Genomic DNA, 21,191 nt, shown 5'->3' with positions numbered 1-21,191 from the left:
AGTCGCGGCCTATGGCGCGGCGCGGGGGAGCGCTGCCATCACCTGCCCGGGATGGGGGCGATGCGGAGGGAGGGGGGGATGGCGGCAGGTTCCGCTGCTCGCCCCCTCGCCGCCCTCGGCCTGGGTTGTGCTCACTCCCCCCCTCTCCCCTCCGCAGAGGCCGCCCCCGACCGAGGGAAGCATGTTCCGGCTGATGAGGGATGGCGAGCCGGAGGACCCCATGTTTGCTATGTGAGTCGAGCTGGGCATCCTCCCGGGGGGTGGCTGGAGGGACACAGATCATCCCCTGGGGGAGGCGGGGGCTACCCTCCCGTCCGAATAGGCGGGCAAAGGGCCTTCTGGGCTGCGGGAAATAGCGCAACGCAGCTGTCTGGAGAAAAATAACAAACATTCCCTTCAGGGGCAGCGCAGGGAATAACCTGGTTCGCGTCGGTCTGATTTCTGCAATACTAGAGCATGGTCTTGGAGGAAAGCATAATTAAATAAAGTAGGCCAGAAAGCATTGCAACTGTCTGAGGAAGAGAGAGCTGGAATACCTGATCTTTTTCATTGCGTAAGGATTTTTTTTTTCCTTATGCAAAGTAGGATTTCAGTTCAGATAGATAATATATACTGTTCCGTCTAGTGTTTGTTGCTGTGCTGCACAGGAAATCATTAATGGAGCTGGAGAAGACTGCTAAAGTAGTTGTCAAGTTGCAAGGAAATGAGTAAAGAGAAGGCAACAAGTAGTTTTGAAATACGAGTCTTGAAATCTAGCAAAGGCCCCAAGAAGTCTTCCTGGGATTCCTTTTACTGAATGTTTTTGTTTCTGTCCGCAGTCCAGAAATTGGATGCTATCGATAAATTTTGGCAGTGAAGCTATGTTGGCAGTCCTTGCCAAAGCAGATAAGGGATAGACTGTAATACAGTAAGAATTTGATTATGTTAAGCACGGCACTACTAGAAATTTGGTAGAATTAATTTATGTAGAAGAATAAAGTCAAGTTTTTCCTTACAAAATTGGTAATAAGCAAGAACTTTATCAGCTGTAAATAGATTAGCAGGAGAGGAGACCTTGATGTCCCACTTAGTCACAGAATGACTTGTGTTCTCATTGATGTGGCGGGTACGAGTCTAGCTTTTATTACGGGAAGCATTTCTAGTAGAGACAGAAAAGTATTGGTTTGTAGTAGGTGCTTTTGTGATCTCAGGATTATTCTGTGCTGTTGAGGTTATTCATGCTCAGGAGGGATAAGTGCAGACTATAAGATGTGCCAAAAAATGCTATGGTATTTCCCAGACTTTTTGTACTGTGGCCGCTGTGTCTTGTGACCGTTTGTCCTTATTCTCCTTTTTTCTCTCCTTGCTTCTCCAGCATGTGTGAATGCGTACAGCCCTCAAAGTGGAGGCTGCAAAAGAAGGAAAGAAAGGAAAACCAGTTAGGGACCCCAGTTATTGTTCCCTTTCCCTCTCAGATCTGCAAAAGCTGTATGTGGTCTCAGCCTCTTGACAGGTGTACACGTACCATTGTAGGAAAACAGCAGCTGAAGATTACTTGGGGCAAAGGGATGTCACACAGTGTCAGGCCATACAGTCCATTCTGGAGGCTTCAGTCTTGCATTTGAGTGTGTTTGTGCACGGGTACGTGGAGGGGCGAGAGGACGGTATCTAGGATCGCATGCTCTCTGATGCCGTTAAGTGTAGTCCTGTCTTTGCAGCTGAGAGGGTCTTCGAGGACCTCCCTGCAAAATAAAGAACTGCTCTTCTAGAAGGGTTTGATTGTTTTGCAGAGCTGTTAATGTTAAGGGTTTTGATGGCACAAGAGGAAATGAGTATGAAATGATGAGGGTACATGGACAGCAGATCTGAGAAGTGGCTTTCATCTGTTAGAGCAGTGAGGTTCTGGAACAGCCTTGGCTGTGCTTGGCCCTAAAGCATTAGTGGGAGCAGAACACCAAACTACTTCTGAGCAGACATCACTTAGTGCCTGAGAGGGATTCTGTGCTGTAGTACCTTCTATTACAAGAACTCAGATGGGATCCAGAGGTCCCTTCCAGCCCCAAGGATCATCATAAGCAACACTGAGTTCTTGGCATTCTGGATTTTCAGCTTGGAAAGGAATGTACAGTTACATAAGAGAAACTCAAAGTCAGAATGGGTGGATTATGTGGGGCTTTGTCTTCTGTCATTCTTTCCTCACCGTTGTTCTCTCAACCTTTCTGAAAGGGACCCTTTTGCCATCCATCGGCAGCACATGAACCGCATGCTTTCTGGAAGTTTTGGGTTCGGCCCACTCCTTGGCATCACTGATGGGACCACACCTGGGGCACGCCAGGCTGGCCGTAGGATGCAGGTAAGAGGGGCTGAGTACAGGATAGGATTTCTCAAACTGCCTTGATAGCTTTTGTCTTGCACCATTACTGGGTTGGGCATGCCCCTTGCCTTCACACAGATGGTGGATGCAGAATTAATCACTAAAACAGTGGTGGTCTTGTCCTTTTCTTTACTCCACCTGCATTAATACATTGAACGCAACTGCATTCAAGGTTGAATGGGCGGAGGGGAAGAAATACGTGTTATTTCTCAAGGGCATAAATCAATATAACTGGGAGAAACTTAGGAGCATCACCTTCTGTCTGGTTTGTTAAGGATGATACCGTTTGAACCGCCACGAGTCTGTGGGGCACTTTCTTGATCTGTTTGTTGGGCCTGAGTGTTCTCAGTTCTGTTTCTGAGAAGGATGAGGGTATTCTGAGGAGGATCTAGTGTTTGGCTGTTGCAAGGTCATTCTCTGTTCTGTTTTTCTGTTGTCCTGGCAGGCAGGAGCTGTTTCACCCTTTGGGATGCTTGGCATGGTAAGTTCTCTGTTTGTCTGGGTCAAATTAGAGGCTTTCCAAGTAGTGGCTCCATACAGATATTCATCAGCGCTCTGTGCAGTCAGTGCTAAAATGTAGCCATCTGTGAGCAAGACCATCTATCCTAATGGGTAGTGAGGGTGGGAAGGTGTGAAGAGACGAGAATGAGCACTAGATTTATAGTAAACGGAATACGGAAGAGGGCATTGAACTGGAACTGGAGGCAGCTGGTTTCTCTTGGACCTCTCTCATTGCTATATGACTTCAGGCCTTTCCCTTGTTTCCCCTCTAATGTTCTAATCTAGTCTGTGGGCTGTTTAGAGGAGAGAGGGGGGGAGGTTGTATTTGCAGCTTGACCAGAGAAGAGCTCTAAAGCTGTTACAGCACAATATTTCATAGGAATTGGGACAGTTAATACCCGGGAAGAGCAGATAGTCTCTTAATAACCTCATATGTCTGAAAAGAAGCTGTGGATCTGTTTGGAGGTAATGGAGGAATGGTGACGATGTGAGGAAAAGACTTGGACATCAGTAGGCAGAGGTTATTATTCAACCTCCTTTGCCAGTGGTGGTGAATGGAGAAGCCAACAGAATACTTCAAGTGAACAGGACTGGAATGAGAATGGCTGTGTGTATGTGAGAAACACTGTGCTTAGAGCATGCTGATCTCCGTCATCTACTAAAATAATGCAGTGGAAATAGGTTATTCCAGATCCAGCAACTTTAGCTGCCTTGCTCTGCAGGATTGCCTCAGTGAAAGAGACTAAGTGTCCTGGAATTGTTGTAGCTCAGGGAAGGATTAAGAATACAAACAGATAGACTTCAAAGGATAATAATGCTGCGGGAGTACTGCTGTGCTGGAGATGAGAACAAGAGGCTACTCAAGGAAACAAAAAAATCAGCAAGTTTAAACTGACATAGTAATTTTGTTTACATATTGCACAATTAACCTGTGGGACTTGCTGGCCCAGTATATTACTGCAGCCTTAGGTTTACAAGATTAAAAAGTCAGGTGTTTGTAGGGAAAATAAGAAAACTTGTTATTATGTTAGAAAGAATACAATCAATGGAAACTTCCTTGTGGTTTAAATTAAGACTTGACAGTGATGAGGTGAAAACATCATCGAGGACTACTGTCTTATGGTTAAGATCACTGTTGGTGCACATCCTGAGATTTTTTTCTCTGAGCTTTGCTGAGTGCCCGGACTTGCAAACCCCAGTGCATCGGGAGTCAGGCCCAAACTAAAAGAACAACCTTTGCTGTATCCAGAGATATGGAGAGCCAGAACACGGTGGCAATGCAGCCTGAGAGAACGGCAACCCCAAATTCTGTTTTTTTCCTGCACTACTGAACGAAAGGGAAAAGAACAAGGCTTTTCTTCTTAGGCAGCGGGTTTTTTTGTCCCTTGCAGATAGTTTGTTGTTCTTTCCTCCTGTATCTTTCCAAACTGACTATTCTTGTGTTCTCTTTTGCTTTTTATCAGGCAGGTGGCTTTATAGATATGTTTGGGATGATGAACGACATGATTGGAAACATGGTAAGAACCCTCCATAAACCAGTCTGTATTGAGGGGAGTACTGAGGGTGCTTCTGCCGTCCCCTCTATCGTCTCCCACCTTATTGTGCTCTTTTGGTATGGGCTGTGCTCAGGCTGCCGAGGCGGCTGAGGCTGTGAGCCTTGCTTCATGACCGGGATTCGGTGATAGAGAGCTTGTTCCTGAGGCGTACCCTCTGAGGGCAGGGAGGAGAGATGGGTGAGGAAGGAAGTGTGGGGGTAGACTTGTTTAGCAAGAAACAAGAATTAATTTAACAGGAAGATGTATTCTCCAGAAAGATGGACCCATGGGGATTATATTCTTCCTATTGTAATTTCTTCCTACTTTGTTGTATAGAGAGAGAATTAACTGCCATCTCTCCTTCCCTCCCATTCCTTCTTTATACCATTCCCCTTTTCTTCTTGCAGGAGCATATGACAAGTGGTGCTAACTGCCAGACGTTTACCTCCTCAACTGTCATCTCGTATTCCAACCTGGGTGACGGGCCCAAAGTCTATCAGGAGACCTCGGAGATGCGTTCAGCACCTGGCGGGGTAAGGAGGAGACTGCAGTGCGTCTTCCCAGCACGAGGCTGCTGGTTTTGCTGTGGGTGGATAGACTTCGTTCGGTGGCTCAGTGCTGGCCACCCACAGCACTTCTGCTTTGCAGTCAGTTGCGGTTCGCGGAGCGCGTTGTGACTCACTGAACCATGCTGAGGGCCACTGGGAGGGGATGGGAAGTGCTGGCAGGGGGAAATCCATTTTTCCCTCTTCATTATGTTGCGTCTGACATCCTGGGAGTGGTGGCAGTGCAACATGACTGAAATACTGCAGGCAAGAATCGGAGTGCCTTATGGGGCTGGGAGAAGGAATTAAAACATTGATCCTACATGGGAATCTGCCCTCAGATCCGTGAGACTAGACGGACCGTAAGGGACTCGGACAGTGGCTTGGAACAAATGTCGATTGGACACCACATCAGGGAGCGGGCCCACATCATGCAGCGGTCCCGGAACCATCGCACGGGGGACCAGGAGGAGAGGCAGGACTACATCAACATGGATGAGAGTGAGTACTGCCCGTGTCCTCCTCCCAGCAAACCCCGGTGCCGCTTCCCCACCTCCTCCCCCTCTGAGCTTGTTCTTTCCTTACACAGGCGATGCAGCTGCATTCGATGACGAGTGGAGGCGAGAGACGTCCCGTTTCCGACCGCAGCGGGGCCTGGATTACCGACGTCATGAAGGCAGCAGCGGCCGGCGGGCTGAAGGGACTCGTCTTGCGATCCAGGGTCCTGAGGATTCTCCCTCCAGACAGTCCCGTCGGTATGACTGGTGAACCCAGAGCAGACCTTGTGGGGGGTGCAGCGTGGCCACCCCCAAATCTACCTACACGCTCTTGTAAGTCTTAACAGGTTTTTTTCCTCATCTTCCACTGCGCGGTTGCCTCTTAGCCGTATGATTTTTTTTTTCATTGCCCCAGTCTTGTATTATTTTGAAGTGTCGGTTGGAAATGGGTTTTCCCACTTAATCTAGAGAGCAGGGGAGGATGTGAATTTTGAGAAAATACTGTTCTGAAGGGGAAGGTGGAAGCTGTTTAAGTTAGTTTTGTCATCAACAAAGAAGTGTGGTGTCAGCCTTAACTGCTGGTTGAGATGGTATGAAATGATGTGGGATTGCAATCTGTAGAGTGTTTATACTGTCACTGTATAGAACTTAGAGACCATTTGCTGTCAATCCTGGTGCCTGCTCTCCTGTGTTTTGAATAGGGTTCACTAGGATGCGATCTAGTGCTTGAAAAGGGACTTTTTTCCTTTTTTTTGATGTCTAGACATCAGGTTTAAACATGCCTCTATCTGTCTTCTGTGCTGCTTTCTAGTCACTGCTTACTCTTTTTATGTATGTTCTCTGTTTCCCTTCTGCCCAGGTACAGACGGTGAAACTCTGAAGCCCCTTCAAAGCACCACTTGGACCCTCCTCAAATTTAGTATTAACCTCCCTCCCACTTAAGAATTGAAACAAAGCAACTAATCTTCTGCATTGCTCTTTTTTGCCCCATTTGGGTGCTGCAGTGGGGCGTGGGGAATCTCACTGACGTGCAAGGAACGCGTTAATTGCCCATTCCCTTTCTGCTCTCCCTTGGTTCTGTTCTTTCTGCCAGTAGTGGTGGGCGTGAGGAGCTGCCACCTTGCCTCTTCCATCCTTTCCACTCTTTCTGTGCTGGGTTGGGCTGGTTCTGAAGTTTGTGTTTAGTCCCCTGGGAAAGAAAGATGAGGGAATTCTGCTAGAACCCTGTGTCGGTCCCCTCACCGGGACAGAGGCTTCGATTCCCTTCCTGCTCCTTGGTGCAGCTATGGAGAAGCAGAAGGATGTGTGCGTTAGAGAAGGGAGGAGCAGAACAAAAGCTGGATCAGCCTGTGGGCCCCCCTGACCCCTCTTCAATCAGCTCCCCCACTTTTTTAATTTGTGAAACTTGTAACTAGATGTTTACTGAATAAAGAAACAAACTGTAAAGGATTGTTGGATCAGTCTTTACCTTCAGCTGACCTAATTGTGCCTGCTGTGGAATTAAGTAACCTCTTTCATACCCTTGGGAAAGTGCTCAGGAGAAACTTGGTGTTTAATTCTAAGGCTTTGTTTTCTTACAGGAAATAGCCTTATAGCCTTCCCACATAGTTACAAAGTGAGATAATGCTTAACATGGCAATTGTGAAAGAAGACCCAAGAACCCACCGTTTGCAAAAATACCCTTTAATTGCTGTAGTTTTACTGTGCACTCAAGGGAGATTGGTTGGTCTTTCTTGCTGCCTGGTCATCTGTGCAGCCCTGAATTGGGCCTCTGGGGTTCCTGCACAGCCAGGGAACGTTTCCACTATTTTCTTATTTCTCTGCAACTGAGGCCAATGTTGTTGCGAATGACCTTAACTTCTTCAGTATTAGGTGAAACTTGAGAGGCATTAGGAGTACAGGACAGGGAAAATCTGGGTTCTTGGGCTGGTTCCCTGACGTAAACCTTTTCATCAACTCGTTCAGAACAGAAGGCAGGAAATTGAAGCATGACTTACACGGGGAAGTGGTGTGCCAGGATCTTGCCGTTTTGTACGTATGGGCCCTAACAGAGGGACAGACACCTCGCTGAGGACTATCTTGCCCTGAAAAAAAGGATGCAGAATCCAGCCCTGGAAAGCTTAGGGCAGAGTTTGCATGTGTTCCACCCTTCAAGGAAGCGCAGGGCAGAGCCTTAGCTGATGGCAGGCTCTGTCACCACTTCCCTGTGCTGTTTTGTCACATAGCAAACCCCAGCAGAGGTCCTGGTCTTCAGGTGATGGCTCCTAAGTTGGAGAGGTCTCCCCAGCATCTGGGAGAGTGAAGGGAGGGACCTCAGTTGAGACAGTGAAGTTAGAGGGGGATAAGCCAGCTGCCCCTGGGAGTGGACTGAGTTTCTGGAGATGTCCTGGTCAGGGCAGGCCCTGAAGAGAGCAAGGCTGAAGGAGGAGCTACACAGAAAAAAGCAGGGCTTGGGAGAGGTTTAGTGGAAGACGAGTCCTCTTGGGGTTGCCAGACTTTGAAAGAAGGAACTGGAGCAATGGCAGCCCTCATCTCAGTGGTGGTCTTGAGCTGGTCTGAGAGGTGGGACGTGGTGTTTTGATCCAGCGAAGAACCAGCTGAGCTCAAAAAGGTGCTTACAGCATCGAGAGGGTGGTGGTAACCAGCTGCGAAGTCCTGGCTGTGCTTTAAGGCGATGTCTGAGAAAGAAAACAGTGAGATGGGGGCATGGTGGTGGTGGGGATTAACTTTGACCTTTAAGATGTGAGGATCCATTCCTTTTTGGGCATGGAATTCCTCATCTTGATCTAATCCCTAATCCTTTTATCTGGATTCAGCCTCTGCACCATGTTGGGTGCCATCCTGCTTACAGATCTGGGAGCGTTGGGTGCTCTTGCACCCCCTGCGCCAGAGTGCAATCTACCCAGCTGCTGTTTCCAAGATCTCGGCCTTCTCCAGGCGTGACAAGGCTCTGGTGGTCTAGGGAAATGGAAAAGAGGTTCAGTTAGAGGAGGACCTTGTGTTAAGGCTGGGAAGCAGAGACAGGAGCCCAAGAGAGAATTCTAGAGATTCCAAACCAAAAAACAAGTATGGGAAGTGTATTGGGAGGGTCTCCCCTTTGCTAGTCCCGAGGCTGAGATGGTGTGTTAACCTCCGACTTCAGAGAGTAGGAGGGTTTTTTTCCCCAAAGAAGGGAACCTCCCTTGGCTCCTCCAGGCCTGGGAGGCTGATCTTCACCTGCTGCTCAGGGTTCTGCTGAAGGAGCCTTCTCAGCTGCTCCAGGCTCCGGGCACGACGGTGCTTTTTGGTCAGTGGCTTGAGGGACTTTAAAGAAGAGGAGAGAATGTGAAGGCAAGGAGAGGGAGGGCAGATCTGTACCCCAGCGGGAGTAAGATGGACTGCCACCGGTGCCTTTTGCTGAGCAATTGCGAGTTGTGCTGGGCAGGGTGGGGGGGGCTCTCCCTTTCACCGATAGCCTGGTTTGACGAAAATTAACTTACTGATTGCTGACGGAGGTTATTAATCCAATGGCAGAGCATGCAGAGAATTGCACGGAGGCCACAAAAAGGTATGTGCGCACAACCAGTGCTTTAGTCCTCTTCCTCTGTCTTTAGACAAGCTGTGAGAAGCTCGAAGTTGTAAGCAGGTGTCCGAGTCTGTGCGTGCAGCACTGCTCTGAGCTGCCTGAAAACGAGAACACCGGCGCAATCAGAAAGCCCACCTCTGTTACACCACCCTGACTTCGGCATTTAGACCACACCTACGTCTGGTTAATTTTTTTCCCATTACAGTTCCAAGTGAAATGGTTTCCTGTTAAAAGTAGACCACCTGCTGTATGGGGGCAAGGGGAAGGCCTGGGATGAGTCTCTTACGTTTGTGAGATGTCTGTGACAGCTCTTCCAGCAGGATGGAGAAAGAGAAGGTTGGATGTTCCCAACATGAAAGTCAAACGGCGTTCGTTTAAGATGCGCAGGGCGTGGTTCCAAGTCGTCCTTATCCATCTGATGGAGACAAAATCCGTTCTCACTCCTTCTCCCACAGCTGTCACCTTCAGATGGGACTAGTTGAAGCACCAAAGCAATGCAGTTCAGTGGTACTTCGGCATCTTGCTAAGGCGTAAGTAGAGCATCTGGAGTGAGACGGAGGGAGCTGCCGTGCTTAAAAGGGGGGGGTGAGGAAGGGGAGGTGGGCAGGATGAGGTGGAGAGAGGCTGGAAACACTGGTGGAAAGACAGATGATAGAACCTCAGATGAGAGCGCATTAGCTACACATGAATAGAAACGTAAGGGGGATTGTTTGCTGTATATTCAGTTTTCCATATTCAAAAATTTATCATGAAAGTAAGAGCCATTAGAGCTAGTGGGAACTTTGTCCTTAATTAGTTTTGTCAGAAGCTCTGTGCACCTTTCACTGTCCTTTTTAAAGCTTTGGAGAGCAAACACTGGGGAAGTACGATGAGCCTGGGAAAGTTAACCTTGCGCCCATATTTGTAAACAGTAAATGAGATGCTATCTGCAGCTGTAAACCAGGTAAACTGACATAAAGTCAAGCTAAGAGATGGAAAATACATTAAATTTAAAAATAAAAGGATGTATCAGTTTTCATAATGTTCTCAATCTCACTTTCTTGAAATTGTTCCGGTCCAACAGGAACATTTAATGTAGTATTTTCTGATTAAATCATGAGTTGGGTTAACAAAGGCATGACAGCAACCTAAAGTTAAAGGTTACACCAGCACAAGGTATCTTACTTAGCCACACAAGACCATGCTCTGATTTGAGATTAATTATTAAAACAACAAAAGGGCCGGTTTTACACATTTTAGTTCACTGATAGATTTCAAGTAATGAGGGGAAAAAGAGACCCCAGAATACGAAATTATTTCGAGTAGGATGCTGTTCTGAAACAAATGCTCATTAGTAACTTGATTAATGATCTGAAAGAAGATATTAAACCAGTGCTGATGAAGCTTTCAGAGGACCCAAGGAACGATGAAAGTGATAAATGATGGAAAAAGATGAGATGCGCAGAGCAGTCCGTAACTATTGGTGTGGTGGTTATTTATAAACAATAAGTATTTCTGGCTGCACTGAAGGCAGAAAGACATTGATCTGGGAACATAAAGGTGGTCTGTGCTCTTTCAAGATGGAGGACTGTTTTCTGGAAACGCCGGGGGACTCCGAAAAGAATTAGGGGATCGGGAGACAACCAAGTACATGAATGGCACTTGTGTAATTCTTCATCTGTGGAGATGGGTTACACTGGGATGCATTAGCCTGCATTCACCAAGAAGGGAGGTAAAGTTTGTCCCCTGTATCAGAATAGTGAACCCATTGTGTGAAATCTGAGTATACGACACTAAAAAGGACACCAAAGATTAGGAGGACTCTCGAAGGGAGAAACAAGGATGACTTGAAGCCTGGAGCCGCTGACTGGCACTACAAGATATCACGAGCTCAAGACTCCTGTGTCTGAGCTCATCCTGCTCCAGCACGGGCTGGCGTTACCTCTATGGGACTGAGGCTTTTGACAGTAGAGGGCTCTTCAACCTAGCAGAAAACCTGCAGCTACCTGATGATGGAACTGGAAATGAGATGCAGACCTTTCTTTACAGGAGAGTGTGATCATTAGAGCATACCTGGGGTTTCCAGCTCTCGCTACTCCAAAGCTAGATGGGGTGTCTCAAAAGAGAAGTTGGAAAGCGGGCACGGGAACGGGGTGAGGTAGCTCTTGGCCACTTGAGAAGCCAGAAGATGTGATTATACCTGTCCCTTCAGGATTAAAAATCTATCAATCAGAAAGGAAAGCAGGCTGGCACACTGCTAGACTGCAGGGGAGGGTGGGAAGGGGGAGAGACCTGGTGACTTGATGGGGATGTCAAAGCACATGGGACCACAGAGCGAGCTGCAGGAAACAGAGCGGTCCGTGGGGACAAAGGTTTGTTTGGGAAACAAATGTGCACTTCTGTGGGGCAGGAGTGTAAAATTCCACAGGCAAATGCCACTCCTGTGGCACCAACTCCAGTGTAGGAGGACAACAGGAATTAAAATAGACCTCAATACCGGGCCGAGGTTAAAAATCACTTGTTTGATTTTGCAACATCTTTCTACTTTCCAAAACACTCTAAAAAAAAAAAGGACTTTTTCAGCCCTGTCTTAAATGTAACTATTTTTTTCCTCCTGGGAATTTTCTTTTTTTAAAGACAACACTTCAAAAAGTATCCCCATGGGGAAACTCCACTTAGGTTATTATTACTTCCCCTATCTCCTCACATCTGGCTGTTTTGGCTGCCTGGGTTTATAAATCATGAGAGCACTTAATACAAACTTGGGCGGGCGGGGAGGAGATACAAAGGAAGGGGAATAGAATAGACACTGCCTATCTCCAACTGTTGATGCCATAACAATCAGAGGTAAGCTGGAAGTAGAGATACTAGCCTCACAATATCCATCCCTCACTAATAAGAGAAAAGGAGATCAAAGGTTGCAAAAAATAAATGTATGAGTAAATAAATAAAACCCAGACATGTTGGATGAGAGTATTGCGCAGGAGGATGTAGGTGGCCTTGAAGGTGTCAGTAACAGCAAAGGGACTAAAGTTAGAAGCACAAAGGGACTAAAGTTAGAAGCACAAAGGCCCTAAAATCAAGACTTTCTTAGCTGTAAACTGGACCCTCTTTGATTATAAGCAGCAGAAAAGAAGACAGACTCAAGATCACCAGTGAATCGTACAATAACTGTAAGCACCTACTGAGGCATCGAGATGACACATGCTGTCAGGAGGCGTTTCTAGTAGCCATAGGTATGCGGTACTGCTACTGTGCAAGATGCTGATCGGAATTCACCTGTGGGAAGAGAACTGGGCTCATTTCTAGCCAAGAAAGCTTTATCTGGAGTGCAAGTAAGAGCAAGCTTCCAGGATAGCCTACAAGCTACAGAGAGCTCACAACGTATGAGGGGGCTGGTTTGATTAGTTAAGCAAAGTGAAGTCTACACTCAAGGGAAATAAACACCAGGGAGGAAGAACACCTTCAGCTAAAGCCACGCTGGCACAGGCACAAGAGAATATAAACTAGCTGTGAATCCATTTAAGCTGGAAATTAGAAAAAACTTTCTAACCACTACAGCAGTCAGGTTCTGGGGCAGCCTGCCAAGGGGACTAGTGAGGACAATAAAATTAACCAGTTTTTGGTTGGTACTTGAGAAGCTTTCGCAAGGGATTATGAGACAGTACCGGTAAGAGATCACACTCGGTCACCAGAAGCCTCCTTCTCACTTCTGCTCCCACCAAACAGATCATCCATCTTCCCACATCCCAAAGCCGGTGCTAAATGCTTCAGCAGCAGATGCAGGGAAACCTGCAGGAGACAGGGCAAAGCCTCTCCAGAAACATTTTCTCTTGATCGGAAGGGGCTGGGGCTTCACTTGTGCCTCAGAGCAGGAGGGTGTAGAATTGCTTTTAACTCACGCACAAGTGCTGCAGTAATTTTGGACGTTCTCATTACCCATATAAGGGTCACGGCTCTTGAATCCAGCTGACATTTTGGTACCTATTGAATTCATCGCAACATGAATATAATTGCACATTGCACAAAGAATTTTTGCAAATGAACTCCTTTCACCAGGAGTGGCAGAGCCTGCCACCAGCAGAGAAGGCAGACAAAAATCCAGCCCAGTTCTGCACTGCACCGGCAGGGATGCTCCCGGAAAACTGGAGCAGCCCTGAAAAGAAACACCCAAGAGGTGGGTGGCTGAGGAACTGGTAGAGAAAGCAGGTGGTTTTTTCCGAGTATTGCAGCTAAGCAGTGACTAGTACTAGGGAATGGGATGAGGAAAGAAGAGCCCTGCAGGTGGGAACACAGACAGACGCCCATGGAGAGGATGGCAGAGAGGGAAAGGGGTCACAGAAGGAAAATGAGCAGCTATTCTAGGGCATATAAAGGAGACAAGAAGGATGTCAGAGATCTGAGAGATGTGCTTGCAGCGGCTGACGTGGACTGTGGGATTCTTCCAACTACTCTACCTTGCTCTGCAGAGCCAGGGCCTCATCCCAGGGCAGGGGGGGGGGCGCTGGTCCAGCCGTGGCAAGAGGCAGGCACAACCCTCCATGGCTGCTGTCGGCAGGGAGCCTGCGTGAGAAGGTACGGCCCCGCGGGAAGCAGAACGGGACACCCATCCGTCTGGGTCAGTTCACCCAACAGACCAGACTGTCAGGCACCCACCTTCCACAAAAAAAGCCTTCGGAGGGAAGGTGAGCGAATGCCCCATCGGAGCAGAGGTGAGGCATCCCCACGTGAAGCTCGGGGGAGCACACAGCCCCACACAGATACTCTCATACGCACCAGCCCTCCTGTTTGTCAAGAAAAACCCCAAACAAACAAAACCCAAGCCCTTGAATACCTCATTTCGGGGGACAGAGGCAAGGGTGGCCTCAGCAACCCCCATAAACAAAACGTTGGCTCCCTTTGAGGGGAGCCCTGCTGAGGGCCCTTAAGCACAAAGACCACCTCTACCTTCACAGGTCCTCCAGCACAAACCACTGGAGGATGGGGAGAACCTCGGCCAAGTCCTGCAGGGCGCTTGCCCGGCTGTTAACGCTTCTCCCCACTCACCAGGTACCGACAGGCACCACCACAGACACTGGGCTGCTGGCACCATGCTGTCTGACACCCCCACCACCTTCAAGAAGGGGAGCAGCAAGCTCCCCACAAGAAATCGTGCTCCTAGTAATGCAATAAGGAGAATTACCATCATTAACCCCCATTCCCAATAAGAATCCATGGTTATGTCTCAGCACAGGGTGGCTGGCAAAAGTCACAGCGACAGAGCCATTCAGGTCCTGTCCTACCTCCTCCCTTTCCTGAATCCAGATGTCCAAGCCCCACGTGCGAGACCCAAAGAGGGATTGCAATGAATCACTGTGCAAGAGTCCTTACACTTCCCGTGCTAGGGCTGGCAGATCTGCTCCTCAAGCCGGGACGAACACTTCTCCATACCCTCTCTTCTATAATCCCCTAAACCTCATTCCTTTGCCAGGGCTTAGGGTGTCATGTGTCCAGGTATTTCTGTTCTGCTCTACTCAGGGTCTGTTTTCTCAGTCTTTTCTTTGGGAAAAAACAGGGTTAAAACACAAAGACATTTAAAATTAAAATGAAAACTTATAATAATGCTCAGTACTTATCTCACGCTTGCCATCTTCAAAGTGATTTACAAATGTTAACTAATTAATTAATCTTCACATCCTCTCTGACTGAAATTCAGAGTCACGGCTGAAGTGAGCAGGAAAATAAAAAGCATGGTTTTCAGGTGAAGGGCAAAGGGAAACCTATGCTCCTGCCCGCTGTTTGCCATCCGGCAAGGCAATTTGCAGCAGTATTTTCATTCTGCACTGCACACCTCATTTATTTTTCAGTCATACCAAAGGTCTGAAGTAATTTTGTCTGCTACCTTCTGCTTCTTTTTTCTTAATGGAGGTCTTAAAAGGTGTTCCCTTTGAAAAGTAAACAAAACAGAACACTTTCAGAGCTGTGCAGGTGCCCCTTGATCAAATACACTTAATCCCAAACTCTTCTGTAATCCGCAACACAACTGGCCTCAAGAGGAACAAATAAAGAGAATGGGAAAGGGGAAGCAAGGCCTACGGCTCCGCTTGGCAAATGCCGCTACCAGAGAATTGAGCTGAGCCTCAGAGAGGAGGGCAAGCCCGATGCCACAAAAAGTTATGGCAGGACACAGGCAGACTCGCACCGGCTGTGATTTAGCCGTGAGGATCCAAGCCCGGGGCTTCAGCACAGCCTAGGGCTGGTGTGGTGAGCCCCTGCAGGACCCTGTGTTGGTCCACACTCTGGTTGCTGTCACCCATGCACGGGGTTTTTTTGCCCACAAGACCGATGCCAGCGTGTGTACGGAGGTCAGGCGCTGCTCTGCCTTGCCGTGCGCTGCACAGGGCGCTCACGCAAGTGCATCACCTTCGACCCGTATGGAGCTCCCAGTGCCAGCTCAGGGATGCTTCCAACTCCACTCCCGGGATCTGCAGCCTGAAACCTGTGGATTCAGGGCGTTTAAAAAGACCCTTTGTGCCCAATAGCCACAACATGGTTAAAGAGAGTAAAACCCAACAGGTCGGAGGAGCCAAGACACTTGGGACAAAGAGCTGTTGCAGCTGCTCTTCCTAAGCGACAGTGGGACTCTTGCAGGGCACAAATACCCTCCTCCATTATTGGTAACTTCAGCTCTCCCTGGAGGGGACACAGGTCCAGCCCAGCTCCCGCCAGACCTCGGCCGGCTGTTAGGACACACGCTTCATCCGGCTGCTCAGCTCCATCCTGAGCCCGTTCTTGCTCCTTTGCCTCACACCTCAACAGCTTTGCAAGCGGTTCCTCTTTCCAAGGGCGTGAGGTGCCAGACATTTGGCAGGTGCTCAGGGCTTGCCAGGTATCACCTCCCCTGTTGGCATCTCGGTCCCAGACTAGCTCTTCCCAGGGAGCAGGGGAATCTTGATGCGCACAGACATCATTGCTTTGCGCAACCGCAAACACAGCGAGCACGGTGACTTTCCTCACCGAGAGAGACAGATGAAGGTGATGTGATGCAGCGGGAGGAAGGCTCAAGGTAATTTAAACAAAAGCTGGAAGCGTTGTCACAAACCCTCCCTGCAACTTACGGAAAACGGGACTCGTCAAGTAGACTTCCTATTGCTGCAAATTAGTCAGACCTCTCGGTGGGTTGAGATGAGCCTGGCTCAGCTGGCCCCTTATGCGCTCCTGCAGCCAGATTTGCATCTCTCCTCTGGGCAACTTCATGCCAAACCTCTCCTTTTCGGAACTTCTGTTGCCAGACGACTACAGCTAAGGGGCTTGATGCCTTGGGGCACAGGATAGGGCAAAGGTGTGGAGCTGCCCTAGCTCTTGGAAAGCTCAGCCAGTGACAGCAGTCACCCCAGGACAGCTCGGCACATCCCTGCCCTGTGACTTTACGCACAGGGAAGGAAGCTGCTTGAAAGTTTTATGAATCCGTGGATTCAGGTGACAGGGGTTTCCCACTGAAAGTTAGTGCTGCATTACAGCGGCCCAGAATTAGTAAGACAGCAATATTGCACAAGCCAGCATTTTGTGGTGTTCGAGTATTGAGATGACATCGCACCTGCCTACCACTAAAACAAGCACAGCCTCACACGCACCCCGCCAACAAAGCTTGCTCCCACCTGCACTGCCTCAGCTCCAGCTCTCACTTGTCTGACCCAGAACAAAATTCACCCAGGCCAGGGAGTTGAAAAAGCCTCCATGCAGACAAAGATCAGGACTTTCCCTTGCTGGATTAATTTTTCGGCAGTTTGCTTACGCCCAGAAACCCAGGTTCAGGGAATCAAATTTTAGCATTGGCACAAGGAAAGAGGCAGAACTAAGCTGGGGTGGGAGTCACAGTGTCAATCTACACTTACATCAGCGTATACCACCATGGAACAGCAGTGTGACACTTGCATCCATCTGACTTGGCTTCAAGCCAGCCTCAAGGATGCATCCTCTGAAGAATCAGAGGGTTTTTTCTGGGCATCTCACAGGAGTCAATTTCATTAAATTTTTTTTTTTTTTTTGACCAGACTCCAACGTCACCCGAGAATGGCTCAGGCAGCGTCTATACTATGAAAACTCACCCAGATGGGCATTGACTCTCTTACCTTTAACTGTCAGACAAGTCCCCACATCACTTTCCGTTTTGTCCAGGATCATGGGCACGTAGTATTGACACAAATGTGAACTTTTTCCTCAGTCTCTGCACCTTCCTCTGAGACTACCTGAAAAGCACCTCTTTTGAATGTTCCAGATGCAAATCAATCACACAAGAAACTCTTTAAGTAAGATTTATCATTCTTTCCTGCTTTATGGACTCTGGTCCCAATAGAGCTACCGTGGCACTACCCTCTGGAAAAGGAAGTGAGTATTTTGAGGTTATTCCACCCAGAAATGGGACAGAGGCTCTCAACATCACAACTTACTTTAGAGCATACAGAATCGGTATATGAGACAAAGAGACGCCACCACAGGAGCACAAGTTTGTATAGATATGTCCATAGATCTGTATTTTTATTGTTTATATATATTTATAATATATTTATATATTTTTAAAAGAATCCCTTCAAAAACTACCCTCCCACCTAGCAAAACAAAGATTAAACAATCAAAGATGGCAGCTGCATCCTGGAGCAAAGTATCCCAGGGGTCTCATAGAGCCAAAATGATTGCTGAGCACCAGCACACTTTTCCCAAGCTTCTGTGATGCCCTGTGGGTGCAAAGGTGACTGACAACAGTTTTATGGCTCTTTAAATTGACCTGTCAGTAGACAGGGAGAGAGAAAGACATGGCCGTGGCGATAGGGGCTTGAGTGGTAGGGGAAACGGCAACGCATACAGCTGGAAGCTTAGAGTGTGAAATGCTGTGATGAAAAGGAGGGAGACACTGCCTGGAAAGTCAGTCATGAAGATGGTAAAGAGAACAAACATGCAGGAGAATTAGGTGGCAAGATGGATCTTGGGGAAGAGCTCAGAAGCATCACACTTGGGACCCTTGCTACCCCTCCATCCCTCAAATCTCTTCCTCTCACCCTCCCAGTTGTGAAGGGAGATCCAACTAGTTTGATTTAGACCAAATCTTCGCACTGCCCCGGAGCCTGTGGAGAGAGGGGAAAAAAAAACAAAACAAAACAAACAATTCAGAGTGGGCACTCAGGCTCATCCCCCACTTCCTTTTCTAAACACACACAAAGAAGAGTGGCCGACATTCTTCACAAGAGGAGAACACAAGGAAGGCTTACGAACTCTGCTTCAGACCAAGAGCCGCAGATTTCCCCTCACATTCGCAGCAGAAATGCTCAGCTGGGACTACATCTCTGACCACCCCCTGTCCAGGGAGCAGACCCCTGCACTTAGTAACCTCATTGCTCCGAAACAGGGCTTCCCTCAGTTCACCTTCTGAACACACACACACACACACACACAGAGTAGCTCTTTTTGTTTGCCCCTACTCCTCACCCTTTGGCTTTGGAAGTTTTCTTGCTCGCCTGGCGCTGGTTGGTGCCAGGGGCCGGCTCCCTGAGCTCTGTTAGGTGCTGTTCCGGGTCTTGGGATGTGGCTGCTGCAGCGGCTGCTGTCGTCACTTTAATGGTCTTCTTCAGGTTTGCCACCTGCAACAGCAAAAAAGCAAGAACCAAGGGATTTCCCAACGTTTTTAGTTCGTTTTCGTTTTGTGGTGGTTTTTTGTGTTTGGTTTTTTTTTTTTAAAGCAAGCCCTGGAGTGAAGAGCTGCAAGCTCAGGTCAAACAAAAGAGCTAACAGCTGTCCAGCCCCCTGCGCCGCAGGGGAGCATTAAGCTGATTTAGGACTCTTCTTCAGGCACAGCACCCTGGGGGGGTCTGGCCTAGGGAAAAGGTAATGCCTCACTTGAGCACAGACTGTAACAACCACAGGGTACTGGTTCTAGTTATTTTAAAGCGAGGGGCACTGGCTGCTCCCTCCTCGGCCCACTCACCTCGCTCTCTATCTGCTGCTTAAGTGCCAGCTGCTGCTCTTTATGTTGGTTGGCTCGGCTAACCTGTTCTTCAATGCCTGACAAGACAACCTCGCAGCCCTGGCACCTGGAGACAAGACGCAGAACTGAACAGGCCAGGTAATTTACACAGCATAGAAAGAAATGTGAAAGATGACAGATTTCAACTCTAGCAGCCAAAAAGACCGGAAGGTGACAGCTACACCAGGCAGGGAAGACACAGGAGCAGGAGTCCAATGTAATAACGTAGTGACGTTATTACCTGGGAGGGGGGACATATTACAGAGCAACACTAGGTTAGGAACTACAGATACATACTCAGCAAGCCTCCTGCCAGCAGCCAGGACTGTGCAAACGTTGCTGTGGTCCCGTCACCCTTCCAGCAACAAACAGGGGAATTTGGAAAATTATTTTGGAAAACTACTTTCCGTTGGAGTTTGGGAAAGGGGATCGAGTAGGCCACCTCACAACGCTACCCCCCGGCGACACACAGAGGATCCGGGGAAGCCACCGGCCACTCCTGCAACCTTTTTTGGGTGTTAGTATTGGGGGCTTCCTCCTCACCACTCCTGCAATGTGCGGGTGATGGTGCTTAGCTCCTCCCTCCGGATGTCCCTCCCAATGCTGTAATCCACCTCCAGGCGCTGGTTCCGCTGATCCAAGCTCCCTCGCAGCACATCTGCATACACAGCCTCAATCACGAGGTCCTCCAGTTGCCGGACGTTCTTCAGCTGTAACTGCTCCAGCAGCACTGAGTAGGGGATGCACTGTGGAAACACAACGGTAACTAGCATGAGGTAATCCCAGCAGAAGGAGGACTTGGGGAAAAATAGGGCCACTACCTTGATCTTGGCAGCCAGAGTGACGACTGACAGGTGCCTCAGCTTGTTCTTCTGAGCCTCTGTCAAGGGAGGGAGGTTTGCTGCTTCAGCTGTCGTCAGGGGAAAGAACAGAGTATAAGGATTTATGCCTCATTTTCCATTTCCCATCCCCACGCAGCAGCATCTGCACCATGCCCGTTTCTTAAAGCGTCTGCACACCAATCCCCCAAGCGATGCTTCGTCTTGCCAAGCCATCCCCATCAATTCTCAGCTCAAAGGACCTTTTCTGAGCAGCCTTTCCTCCCCTCGGCCTCAAGTCATCCTCTCTAGCTGTCCCGCGCCTTATTTATGCGGGTCTGCAGGTCCCAGTGGATACCTAAGTCTTTCCCCTCGCCCCTCAAAAACGTCTCTGTCAAGATGTTCTTGGAAATGCCCCACGCAGCTGGCAAATGGCAGCATTAATTACTGCCAGGTACTCCAGCGGTCTCGGCCCCAAAGCGCAATCAGGCGTCTGTCGGGCCGTAGCGACGGAGGCACGGCTCTTGCTGCAAAAGGGGGCTGTGGGCAGTTTGGGTGAGGGTCTGCAACACCTCGGGGCTCCGGCACCGAGGGACCGCCGTCACGGGGAGGGAAAAGGGGTCCCCGAACCGCCTTCCGTCCCCGGGGCCCGGTCTCACCCAAGTAGTCCGCGTAGGTACCGTAGGCGAAGATGGTCAGGAGGCGAAAGACGGGGGAAAACTCGCCGTCGGCCAGCTGGGGGGGACACAGGGTCAGGCTCCATCACCCTCCGGCCCCGGGGCCGCGGGCAGGGCCCGGCGGGCCTACCGACCCCGGGGCGGGGTGGGAGAGGGGTGGGAGGCCGCGGGGGCCGGGGCCCGGTCCCGGGGCCGGTCTCACCTCCCGGACGGCGGGCATGTCCAGCAGCTCCCCGAAAACGTAGATGCCCGGGGCCTCCAGCACTTGGTGGATGAGGCTGGCGAGGGCGGCGCCGCGGGCCGCCTTGGCCAGCAGCAGGAACTGCTCCTGGCTCTGCCCCGTCACCTTCCCCTCGGCCGCCATGGGACCCCGCCGCGCACACCCACCCACCCACGGACCCCCACGGAGACCCCGGCCCCGCCGCCGGCCGGCTCAGCCGCCACCCCGCCCCGCCACCGCTTCTCTATGGCACCGCCGTCGCTAGAGCGGCGGCTTCCGGGTAGCGTTAACTCCCCGACTCCGCCGCGCCTTCCTACCGGATTGGGAGAGGAAGCGCTAACACCCGCCTCCGCCTCTTTCCCTATTGGTCGGTTAGAGAGAAGAGCGGCGGGGTAGGGTTTGCCGCCAGGGCGCCCCCAGCCGGTTGGGGTGTGCGTGGCCGGGCGGGAGCGGCCTGCCGGCGCTTTCCCCGCCGGCCGAGCGCCCGGACCGGCACCGGCACCG

The 21,191-nt window shown here is 49.7% G+C and overlaps 2 protein-coding genes across 14 annotated transcripts in view; one reads left to right on the top strand and one right to left on the bottom strand.

Moving 5' to 3' along the window:
- MLF2 (myeloid leukemia factor 2) overlaps positions 1 to 6,878 on the top strand; it is a 9,374-nt gene extending 2,496 nt beyond the window's left edge. For all 3 annotated transcript variants that reach the window (XM_010567566.1, XM_010567567.1, XM_010567568.1), the window contains exons 2-9: positions 158 to 231; positions 2,206 to 2,332; positions 2,799 to 2,834; positions 4,318 to 4,371; positions 4,797 to 4,922; positions 5,276 to 5,435; positions 5,524 to 5,764; positions 6,291 to 6,878. In XM_010567566.1, the coding sequence (XP_010565868.1) occupies positions 182 to 231; positions 2,206 to 2,332; positions 2,799 to 2,834; positions 4,318 to 4,371; positions 4,797 to 4,922; positions 5,276 to 5,435; positions 5,524 to 5,702 (732 nt within the window). In that variant the 5' untranslated portion in view covers positions 158 to 181 and the 3' untranslated portion in view covers positions 5,703 to 5,764; positions 6,291 to 6,878. The remainder of the gene's footprint in view (positions 1 to 157; positions 232 to 2,205; positions 2,333 to 2,798; positions 2,835 to 4,317; positions 4,372 to 4,796; positions 4,923 to 5,275; positions 5,436 to 5,523; positions 5,765 to 6,290) is intronic.
- A 491-nt stretch (positions 6,879 to 7,369) lies between these two features.
- Positions 7,370 to 20,934, bottom strand: COPS7A (COP9 signalosome subunit 7A). 11 transcript variants are annotated; one of them, XR_774334.1, is made up of 12 exons: positions 20,670 to 20,934; positions 20,450 to 20,525; positions 19,794 to 19,882; positions 19,516 to 19,718; positions 18,934 to 19,039; positions 18,438 to 18,589; positions 18,011 to 18,076; positions 17,087 to 17,203; positions 12,644 to 12,767; positions 9,283 to 9,629; positions 8,911 to 9,094; positions 7,370 to 8,734 (listed from the first exon to the last, which is right to left on the bottom strand). XR_774334.1 is itself a non-coding variant. In XM_010567565.1 (8 exons), the coding sequence occupies exons 1-7, from the start codon at positions 20,829 to 20,831 to the stop codon at positions 18,037 to 18,039; spliced, it is 828 nt and encodes a 275-aa protein (XP_010565867.1). In that variant the 5' UTR covers positions 20,832 to 20,934; the 3' UTR covers positions 17,222 to 17,869; positions 18,011 to 18,036. The 11 variants fall into 11 exon arrangements, 2 of the variants coding, with proteins under 2 accessions (XP_010565867.1, XP_010565866.1); XR_774338.1 differs by having other exon boundaries at positions 9,283 to 9,539; XR_774337.1 differs by lacking the exon at positions 12,644 to 12,767 and having other exon boundaries at positions 7,370 to 8,109; positions 8,281 to 8,734.
- Positions 20,935 to 21,191: the final 257 nt, after the last annotated feature.

Source organism: Haliaeetus leucocephalus, unplaced genomic scaffold (genome assembly GCF_000737465.1).
Source record: "Haliaeetus leucocephalus isolate CR32 unplaced genomic scaffold, Haliaeetus_leucocephalus-4.0 Scaffold228, whole genome shotgun sequence".
Lineage (NCBI taxonomy): Eukaryota > Metazoa > Chordata > Aves > Accipitriformes > Accipitridae > Haliaeetus > Haliaeetus leucocephalus.
This window is presented reverse-complemented; position numbering and strand designations above follow the sequence as displayed.